This window comes from Carlito syrichta, unplaced genomic scaffold, assembly GCF_000164805.1.
Source record: "Carlito syrichta isolate Samal-C Ts95f unplaced genomic scaffold, Tarsius_syrichta-2.0.1 Scaffold314018, whole genome shotgun sequence".
NCBI classification, from domain to species: Eukaryota; Metazoa; Chordata; class Mammalia; order Primates; family Tarsiidae; genus Carlito; species Carlito syrichta.
This window is the reverse complement of record NW_007258114.1, coordinates 44,933-55,799: the sequence shown is the minus strand read 5'-3', so window position 1 is coordinate 55,799 and position 10,867 is coordinate 44,933. Positions and strand designations below refer to the sequence as shown.

At 58.7% G+C, this 10,867-nt stretch overlaps 1 protein-coding gene across 1 annotated transcript in view; it reads right to left on the bottom strand.

Annotated features, from left to right (window-relative positions):
- Positions 1-10,867, bottom strand: part of SARDH (sarcosine dehydrogenase) — a 77,120-nt gene that overhangs the window by 23,264 nt on the left and 42,989 nt on the right. The window contains exons 14-15 of the mRNA XM_008070798.2: positions 8,888-9,001; positions 2,305-2,452 (exon numbers count right to left, since the gene is read on the bottom strand). Coding sequence (XP_008068989.1) covers positions 2,305-2,452; positions 8,888-9,001 — 262 coding nt within the window. The remainder of the gene's footprint in view (positions 1-2,304; positions 2,453-8,887; positions 9,002-10,867) is intronic.

Here is a 10,867-nt window from a genome sequence, read left to right as displayed (position 1 = left end):
CTGGCAGAACCAGGTGGAGGCCGGACTTGGAGACAGCTCTCAAGTGTGCCCACCTGTGGTGCCCTCCTCCCCATACCTGCAGTGCCAGGTGCAAGGAAGGGTGGGAGGGGCCACGAAAGGCCACGCTGCCTCCCAGAGGACATGGGACCAGCCGGAGATGTATAATTGCTCAGCTGTCCACAGCCTTGCCATTTCTCAGATAGTACTCAGAGTACTGAGGCTGGAGCAGTCATCTAACCACTGGACGCCCCAAATCTCACCGGCCAGGAGAGGCAGAGCTTCTAGGAAAGGCCCACCACCCACATCCCAGGCCCACCCCCCACCCCAGGTCCAGAGTCCCCAGAGACCAGATGGGCCCCGTGGCCCCCTCGAGTAACATGACCCATGGGAGAGGCTGGCTATGGTGGCCTTCATGTTGCACAGAGAAGTAGAGTAACCAGCTGGGTGGGGTCAGAGCCTGGACACCTCCAGCCCCTAATCCCAACCCCCATGGTGCTGGGAGCCCCACCCATGCCATCCCAAGGTGCTCTGTGGTGGTACATCTGCCAAGATCCCGCTGTAAGCCCCTGGCACCCACGCACTGCCAACCCTGGAGAGCGAGACCGCTGCTTCCAGGCATCATAGGGGGGCTGGGCTGCTTGTGTGTCTTCCCCATAGGGGACTAAGTCTGGGGCCGAGGGTTCGAGGGGCTCAAACCCAGGCTGCAGTCTCTGCAGGGCCAGGGGAACCCCAGCTTCAGGGATCCCCATTTGGGTGGGTGAGGACAGGACAGGCACACCTGGCTGGGCGTGCTAGAGGCTGTGCCAGTGGATAGAAGACCCCAGCTTCCTTGTCAGAGACCCAGTTCTGGTCCCAGTCCCTCGGAGGCCAAGGTGGGAGAATCGCTTGAGCCCAGGAGTTCGAGGCCAGCCTGGGCAACATAGCGAGACTTCATCTCTACAAAAAGATCAAAATATTAGCCAGGCATGGTGGCACATGCTTGTAGTCCCAGTTACTCGGGAGGCTGAAGTGGAAGGATCGCCTGAGCCCAGCAGGTCGAGGCTGTGGTGACCATGAAGCACGCAACTCCACTCCAGCCTGGATGACAGAGTGAGACCCCCACCCCTCCCCCCAAAAATACACTAACCACGTGAAGCTATTCGAATTTAAGTTCACTAAAATGAAAAACTCAGGCTCACTTGTTACATTTCAAGGGCTCAGCAGTCACCCAGGGCATAGCGGCTGTCGTACTGGACCGCACAGTTATGAAACATTTCCAGAACATTCCATGGCACTGTCTGACATACAAACAGCCCCTCCCCTGGTTGGAGAACTGTGCCAAGCACTTCCTGAATAGCAACTCAGAAAGCTTAGCCCTCATCAGGGGTGGCAAAGTTATTATTCGTATGAGAAACTTTGGGTTATTTTTGAAAGAGAGAGGATATCTGGAAGAGAAAGTTAAGAATTATCAGGCAGAGGCAAGCTCTCTCTGCCCGTCCCCCACTGCCCGCCGGGAGTGGCTTATAATGAGGCTGGAGGAGGCTGGCCCGTCCCCCGAGGCTGCACCTTGATCTGTCTAGCTGCTACCTGCTTCCTTCCTGCCCACCTGTCTCCGTCACATTAAAAATAGCCCCACTCCCAGTCCAAGGTCACCATGGTGATGAAGCCAGAGGCTCGGAACGTGGCCGTTCGGGGCCCCTGGCCCCCCAGATATGGAGAGGGTGGGCCACCCTGGGAGGGAAAGCCATAGGCACCAAGCAGGCTTCCTGCATGGCTTCCCTGAACCCCAGCTCCTTCCCCTCTGGTGAGGCAGTGATCGCGGCCCCTCCTGCCACAGAGCCTGGCCTCCCCGTCTCTCTCTGCCAGCTCCCATCCAGCGGTTCTGCACGATGACCCTTGCCAAGTCCACAGGCCCCACTGCGATGCCAGGCCCACTTGACCCAGGAGCTGTGTGGACGCAGCTCAGGGCTTCCTCCCAGAAATCCCTGCCCAGCCCGGCCTCGGAGACTCCACACAGGCCTGCTGCCAGCCAGAGAGACCTCACCGACGCCAAGGCCCTCGTGCTCCTCCTTGGCCTGGCACTGTCTCCAGGTGCTCCCAGGTGTGCCCAAACGCCCCCCAGGTATTCCTATGTGTACCCAGGTGCTCCCAGGGACTCCTAGATGCTACTATGTATGCCCAGATGCTCCCAAGTGCTCTCAGGTGTGTTCTAGTGCCCCCCAGATGCTCCTATGTGTGCCCAGGTGCTCTCAGGTGCTCCCAAATGCTTCCAGGCGTGTCAGGTGCTCCCAGGCGCTCCCAGCTGCGTGGCTCTGCCCCCCTCACCTGGCTGGGCCCTGGATGCTGATCATGCCCAGGTCCTCAGAGCCATCGATGAGCTGACACCGGAACTTCCGGTCCTGAAGCACCGTGGTGATATGGGACCAGTTGTGTTGGGCCACGGCCCCGCCCACAGCCAGGTAGTAGCCGTCCCCTGGAAGACAGAACCTGGACTCAGAGCAGGATTCAGGGCTGGGGAGGTGGGGACAGTGGGAGACAAGTGCCCTTTCCTAGAAAGGAAGCAGTAAGAGCACAGCTCTGGAACTCCTAGAAGGACCCTGGATTCTCACTGAGGACAAAACCTGGGTCTCCCAGGATGGGGGGCTTGGGGCAGGACCCTGAGGGCTGCACAGGGAGTGTGTGAGGCCTATGGCCACTTCTGAGAGCCTTCCCGATCCAGAAAGGGCCGAGGGCCATCAGGCCATGGGAAGGCTGTGTCCCGCCTTAGCCACCAGTGCTGGGTGACCTTGGACATGTGTCTCTTCCTCTCTGAGCCTCAACATCCACACCGGCTCCTGTTTCACCCTGTACTTCCCTGACCTTGGGTCTCTGGCGTCCCTGCCCTGGCCACATGGGTGCTTGCTGGAATGGGCTCTGGGATGGGGGCTTTCCAGGAAACACCTGCTTGATCCCACCCCGTACACTGACTCATCACCATCCCTGGGTTTCAGAAAAGGAGACTGAGGTTCCCAGAGGTTGCACAAGGTGGGAGAAGATGGAAAGCCATCTGGCTCTGACTCCACCGCTGTGGAATGCCCACTGGGCCACACTGCCACCGGGCTCCCATGCTTGAGGGCAGCCCACCTTCACCCAGCCTCCTGCGGGAGCTACCGCCCGGGGTTCTGTGACCTTGGGCAGCTGTGTGGCCTTGAAGCCGGCACACAGCCTCCAAGCCTCCACATCCTGCTCCGTGATTTGGGCAGGGACGCTGAGACTAGTCAGCCACGGCATGTGCCTGGTCCCTGGTCCCTGGGGCGAGCTGGGCACTCACTGAACCCCGCCCCTCACAACCTCCGGGGGCCGGGGCATCCACTGGCTGGTGGGAGGCATCAAGGTAGCAGCATGAGCCGGGCGTGGGGGCCTACAGTCCCAGCTGCTAGGAGGCTAAAGAGGGAGGATCATTTGCGCCAAGCAGTTCGAGGCTGCGGTGAGCCATGATCGTGCCACTGCACTCCAGCCTGGGCAACACAGTGAGACCCCAACTCAAAAAAAAAGATGGCAGTGTGATGGCCAAGCCCTCAGGCCCTGTCCCCTTCCCAGGGCTTGGTCCTGTGGGAGGCCGCTCTGTTCGGTCTTAGAGCTCATTTGCTCTGGGCCCAGAGGGAAGGCAGGTCCACACCAGCCCCTGGCCCCAATCCGGGGTGGCTGTGGGAAGCGGGACCACTCACACCATCCCCCCCGTGTGTCATTAAGGTCATGGGTGTAGCCGCCTGCTATGAAAAACCGAAGCCCTCACGTCCCTTTCCAGCAAAGGAGGCAGCAGCTGAGGCAGACTCGCAGCTGGGCCCTGGTGCTCCTGGGGTCTGGCCACCCCACTGGACACTTGGAGCTGGGGACCCTCCTCCTTCCCCAAGCCGGGGTTGGGCCCCACCATCAGCACCCACCAGGGGAGGAGCAGAGGTGTACCTGGCCCGTGGCAGCCTCCCAGCTGAGGTCCCGGCAGGGTGTGGTCCTTACCACCCTCCTCCCACCTGTGCTGCCCCAATCCAGCCTCTTTCCAGATCCAATCCAGGCCTCAGCCTCCAGGAAGCCTCCTTGACCACCAAATACACCCCTTGGTGAACAAAACCCCAGTCCTGGATCGCCCAGGCTGAACCCTCATGTCACCCACTCACTCCCTCATCCCAAAGAGCACCCTTGGGTGGCCCCAACCCAGGCCACAAAAGCCTTGGTCTGGATAACCCTCCTATCCCCAGACCCCCCTCCGGTTCACCATCCTAATGCCCAGTCTCGCCGTGTCACACCCTCGCTCCCCGCGGCCCTGGTGGTCCAAAAGCAAGCCGCCCCTGTGGGCCTGCAGTTCCTCATGGCCTCCCCTGTCCCCTGTCCTCTCATGGGACACTCAGCTCCAATGTGCTCCGGGGCCTCTGTGCATTCTCCCGGGCCCTCACACTCTCTGCTGCCTCCACAGGACCTGAGATGAGCCACTCCTTGGTTGCCATGACCCAATTCAAACATCACCTCCTCCCAGAAGTCCGCCTGTACCACTCCAACCCCGCAGAGCACAGCAGGGGCCTGTGCCTTGACGGTGCCTGGGGACCTTATCTGTCCTTCCCACCAGCCTCGCATTCAGAGTATCCTCCGAACCCTGGGGGTGGAAAAAGACCTGTCTCCTAAGGCCCCATGACCCATACCTCTGGCAACACCCCATGGGGCAGTTCCCCATACCTGGGAGGACGCTGTCCTGGGAAGCACACAAGCCTTGGCCAGTCCGGCCCAGGTGTGGCTCTGTGGCACACCGACCTCACCTCTCACTTCTCCAAGCCTCCATTTTCTCATCTGCAAAATGGGCAGGCCCACAGCATCCGGCCCCCTGAGTCTGTTGAAAGCCATCAGGGTCCTGGCCAGGCTTAAGGTTGCCTCCTCCCTTTCTCAGCTTGAGCAAACGGACACAGAGAGCAAAGACAAAAAGACTAGTCAGACCCCAGAGGGGTCCCTGGTCCCTGGGCTGGGATGTTAGACCACATTGGAATTCAGCCCGGGCCCGACAGCACGCCCACCCCCACCTCCCGAACACTCACAAACCCTTGCCTCTCAGTCCCTTGCCCTCCGTGTGGCCTACCAGTCCACACCCTCAAGGCCTCTCCAAGGAGGGTATGAGAGCAGCCGATGCCACCTGTGCCCAGATGGACGGCAGAGGCCTCCTCCGGGCAGCCACCCCTGATTAACATCACTGGAAACAAAGCACCGGTCCTGGGTCGGTGGTCAGCCCAGGTCCAGGACAGCTGCAGAGCCACCCGGGGCCACGTCTCCATTGAGACTGGGCATGGGGGGAGCCGTGGGCTGGGAAGGGCTTCCCACCAGCATGTGTCCCTTTTCGTAATACTAAAACAATTCGTAAAGGTTACTCAGAAGGACAACTGCTTTGTTTGCAGCCTTGGCCCATGTGAGCCTCCGCACCCTCTTGACTTACTGGCGAGATTTGAGGCAACCCGTGTGATCACGCGTGTACTCAACACATGCATATTTAATGCTATGAATATTCATGACCAGAACGGAGCCGATCTTAAGCCTGAAAATAAGCAAAGCCCACGTGGTGCTTTCCTCCCATGGAGTGGTGTCCCTGGGACCCGCAGAGCCGCCCTGGGGGACATGACTCATTGTGACATCCCTGTCACCCCCACCAACTGCAAACCACCCCACCCACCAGCCCGGCTGCCCTGAAACCCTCAGCCCTGGGAAGCCGCCAGAATCATCTGGAAAGGCGTGTCAGTGTGCGCCGCTGGAGGGTGGCTCAGTTTACAAAGTGCTCTCCTGATAACTTCTCCTTGTGAGGGGAGACTAACAAAGTCCTCATTCCCCAGAGGGGGAAACTGAGGTCAGAAAGACTGGCCCCAGGCCCCCTCTCCCCTCCGGGCCCTGGCTCCATTCCTTATGCAGCTCGAGGAGGTGGGTCTTTCTGTCCCCAATTCACAGAAGGGGAAAACTGAGGCTCAAGTCACAGAGCCGGGCCGTGGCAGAGGCTGGGTCAGGATTTCTGTTGCCAGCGTCCTCAGTTGGGTCTTCCGCTCCATCTTCCCAGCTCGACTTGCTTGCTAAGTCTGCAGCTGTGGGCTATGCCTGGGTCTCCCTTCTCCAGGGGCTGATGCCTGGCTCCCTACAGACACCGCCCGGCTTTCAATTCCACACCAGCGGCTCCTATCCATCCTTCAAAGCACAGACAGACATCACTTCCTCCAGGAAGCCCTCCTCATCCCGGATCCGCCACTTCCCACAGTCTCCATAACATCTGGCTTTTCCCCAGCCCCCTGCACCATCACCTGGGTTTTCAGGGTCTCTCGCCTCACCTGTCTATCCAGACAGTCTACCGTGGAAGCCCTGAAGCCCCTCTAAGCTCGTCTATCTCCCCCCCTGCACCACCTCCCTGGGTCTGCCATGTGGGGAAGGCTCCACGGTGACTGTTGAGGGAGTGAGTGAATGAATGAATGAGCTCATCGTTGCATGAAGCACACGTGCTCTGGCTGGCCCTGCTCTCTCAGCCGCCAAATTGCCAGTGGCAGGGGGGCAGGGTCTCCAACAGGACACCTCCCCACACTCGCAGGCTGGAGGCGGATACTGGAGGCTGACACTGGTCAATACCGGCCCAGACTCCAGCATCAGCCTCTAACCTGCGGGCCTCATCTCCTTACACCCCTAGGAGCCTGGGAGGCCCCACGGGCCCTCAGTCCCTGAACCCACCCAAGGACCCTTGTTCCCCCTCCCTAGCAGACACCCCATCCTCTCCAGGCTTCATTTTTCTTCTTTTTTTTTGACTTGGAGTCTGACTCTGTCGCCCAGACTGGAGTGCAGTGGCCGCTCCCGGCCACCGCAGCCTCGACCTGCCGGGCTCTGGCGATCCTTCCGCCTCAGCCTTCTGAGTAGCCAGAATTACAGGCGTGCGCTACCACGCCCGGCTGATTTTTTGATTTATTGTAGAGATGAGGTCTCGCCAAGTTGTCCGGGTGGGTTGCGAACCCGCGGGCTCAGGCAATCCACTGACCTCGTCCTCCCAAAGCGTGGGATTATAGGCTGAGCCACCGAGCCCGGCTCCATTTTTCCTCTTAACATCCTACACAGTCTACTTATTGTATTTATTTATTTTTATTTATTTATGTTTTTGAGTCGGGGTCTCATTCTCTCTCCTAGGCTGGAGTGTAGTGGTATGATCGCAATGATCACGGCTCACGGCAGCCTCAACCTCCTGGGCTCAGGCGATCCTCCTGCCTCAGCCTCCCGAGTAGCTGGGACTACAGGCACGCACCACTGTGTCTGGCTAATTTTTTTATTTTTTGTAGAAGAGAGGTGTCGCTTGAGGCTGCTGTGAGCCGTGATTGTAGTAATCGTGCCACTACACTGCAATCTGGGAGACAGAGTGAGACCCTGACTAAAAAATAAAAGTAAAAAAACTAAATAAGTGAACCAGCTACGAGGCCCAGGCTGGTCTCAAACTCCTGGACTCAGCCTCCCAAAGTGTTGGGATGACAGGCGTGAACCACCGCGTCCAGCCACTTAATTTTTTTTTGAGTTGGAGTCTCCCTCCGTTGCCCAGGCTGGAGTGTAGTAGCACGCTTACAGCCACTCCAGCATCGACCCGCTGGGCTCCGGTGATCCTTCCACCTCAGCCTTCTGAGTAGCCGGAACTACAGGCATGAGCTACCGTACCTGGCTAATTTTTTATTTATCATAGAGACAAGGTCTTGCCAAGTTGCCAGGGCTGATCTTGAACCCCCAGGGCTCAGGCAATCCACTGGCCTCAGCCTCCCAAAGTGCTGGGATGACAGGCGTGAGCCACCGCACCCAGTCACTTAATTTTTTTAATCCTGTTTTCTCCCACCAGAAATAGACACTCTGCAGGGGCTGGAACCTTCTTTGTGTGGCCCACCGTTGGGTCCTCGATGCCTCCAACCAAGCCCTGATGCATAGTGGATACTCGAGAACTGCTGATGGATGCACGGATCATGAAATGATGGAAGGTGGGCCCCTTTCTTCCCTGGCCTCTCTCCCCCAGCTCGGCCCCCAGGGGACCCTGACCGAGTCCCATCAAGGATGCAACTAAATTTGCCGCAGCACAGAGTCAGGTCAAGAGCCAAGAACTCACAAGGTCTCCCGAACAGGCTAGCCCTTCCACTGACCGGGCCTCTGCCCCGGGCACCAGCACAGGAGGCAAGCTGAGATCTTCCCCTCTGCAAACCCAGACTTTCAGAGGTGGCTACAGAAAGAGAGGGCATCCCTCGCTGCTCCCTCTCCTTCCCTAGAGGACGTGGCCTACAGTACCAGAGATTAGTTTGCTCCTGTGTGAACCCAGGGATGGCATCAGGGAGCTGAAGTGGCAGGGGACAGACCCTGGCTCAGTGTAATAACCACGGTTGTAAACAGGGAACAGAAGTAGTGAACTGTCTGTCCCTGAGGGCATGCAGGCAGAAGCGGAGGGACTGCGGAGGGCAATCCAGTATCCACGTGGGCGCAGAGTCGGACATCTTCTAAGGACCTGAGCAGGCCTGAGATGGGGGTTGCTTGGGACCGAGACACTGCCACAGCAAGGATGTCAGTGACAGAAAGGACCTGACTTCTTAGAGACGGAGTCACGGCCTTTTTTCCCACCTCCTCCGCTCTGGGGAGTCGCAGCACTGAGCACGCCCACACCAGCTGCTCCAACATGCCGCAGCGTGGACAGGTTCAAAGGCATAATCACTGAGTGCTTGGAGCCCCAGCGGTGCAGCCTGAACAAAGCCAGCATTTAGCCCCAAGCGAGATGGCTCATCTCCCCAGCCCCCAGCCACAAGGCATGGCGGCAAATTACAGGGCATCCCATTCCAGTCGTCCTGCCGTGCACGGCCACCCGTCCCCAGAACAGGCTGCGGTCACGGCGCCATGGCCAGAAGCCTCTTACCTTCAAAGGCGGGGGCCAGCGGGGAGGCCTGGGGCCCGGGGGCCAGGCGGCTGACGGTCAGGTCGCTCTCGGTGCCCCCCCGGGGATTCAGCATGCAGGTGTACATGGTGGAGCCTGTGGGCAGGAGGAGGGACCCGGGTCTGTGCTGGCCCCAGAGCCTGTGAGTTCCTCGGAGCCTGGTGACCCTGGGCAGGACGCCCTGGGGGACGGCGGCTTGAAAAGGCCTCTCAGCTCAGGGATTTCGTTCGGGCTGAGTGACCTAGAGAGGGCCAGCGATGGCAGGTCATCTCACCATCATTACTGTGGGAAAGGAAGCTTCTTTGTGTGTGTGTGTGTGTGTGTGTGAGTTGGAGTCTCACTCTGTCACCCAGACTGGGGTGCAGCAGCCACTCCCGGTCACCGCAGCCTCGACCTGCTGGGCTCCGGCGATCCTTCCGCCTCAGCCTTCCAAGTAGCTGGAACTACAGGCGTGTGCTACCACACCCGGCTAATTTTGATTTATTGTAGAGAGGAGGTCTCGCCAGTTTGCCCAGACGGGTCTTGAACGCATGGGCTCAGGCAATCCACTCACCTCAGCCTCCCAAAACACTGGGATTACAGGCTGAGCCACCGAGCCCGGCAAGGAAGCTTCTTCTTAAAAGGCCTTGGCTGGGCACGATGGCTCATACCTGTAATCCCAGGACTTTGGGAGGCTGAGGAGGGAGGAGTGCTTGAACCCAGGAATTCAAGACCAGCCTAGGAAACATAGCAAGACCTCGTCTCTACAAAATTTGTTTAAAGATTAGCCAGGTATGGTGGCACACGCCTATAGTCCCAGCTACTAGGTAGGCTAAGGTGGAAGAATCGCCTGAGCCCAGGAGGTCGAGGCTGTGGTGAGCTGTGATACTGTCACTGCACTCCTGCCTGGGCAACAGAGTGAGACCCCGGCCCTCCCACCCGCCAAGCACCATGCTGAGAAGTTTCTAGGGACAGGATGCACGCCCCTCGTTCATTGTGGAGCTCCCAGCACTGCACTGGGTGGACAAGTCGGGGGGTCAGATACATGGAGAAGGAGGGGTGCGTGGGCGGGCAGGTGCGTAGGTGGGAAGATGAGTGGTGGGTGGATCACTGGGGGGTTAAGAGGTGAGGAGGAGGTGTCTATGAGAGTGGGGGGTGGGCACGTTGTTGGTTGATGGATAGATGGTGTTGTGGGTTGGCGTTTGTCTCCCAAAGGATGGGCTGCAGTCCTAACACCCTGGGACCTGGGAATGTGACCTTCTTTAGAAATAGGGTCTTCGAAGATGTGATCAAGTTAGCCTGAGGTCATGAGAGTGGGCCCTAATCCAATATGACCATCATCCTTGTAAGAAGGGAACAGCTGGGCGCCCCAGCTCATGCCTGGAATCCCGGCACTCTGGGAGGCTGACAGGGAGGATCTCTTGAGGCCAGACGTTCAAGACGTCACGACCTCATTTGGACCTCTGGCTTCTGGAACCAAGAGACAAAATCGTTCTGTTGTCTTAAGCCACCCAGTTTGTGTCACTGTTAGAGCAGGCCCAGGATGCTCATAAAGATGGGGGTGGACGAGTATTTGCCTGGACGGGTGGCAAAAAAGGAGGTGAATACCCTACATACTGCTTGGGACATACTTGTATCACTATTTGTCTGAAATTCACATTTAACTCAGCATTCTGCATTTCTGTTGGATTCTGACAACCCCCATAAGGGGGGAGCATGTGGGGGTGGTTGGGCACCCCCAGGGCTGGGAAAGGTGACCAGGGGGAGGCTGTTATGTAGAGAAAGAGGGCGGGAGCTGGAGTGGAGAGAGCTGGGAGGTTCTAGAGATGGGTGTGGGGGGGGGAAGAGGTCCCAGGGACGGGAGGAGGAGGTGAGGTTCGGGGATGGAGGGAGGAGGTGAAGTCTAAGGGATGGAAGGAGGAAGTGAGGCCCTGAGGAGGAAAGGAAGAGGTAAGGACCCAGGGCTGGAGCGAGGAGGGGAGG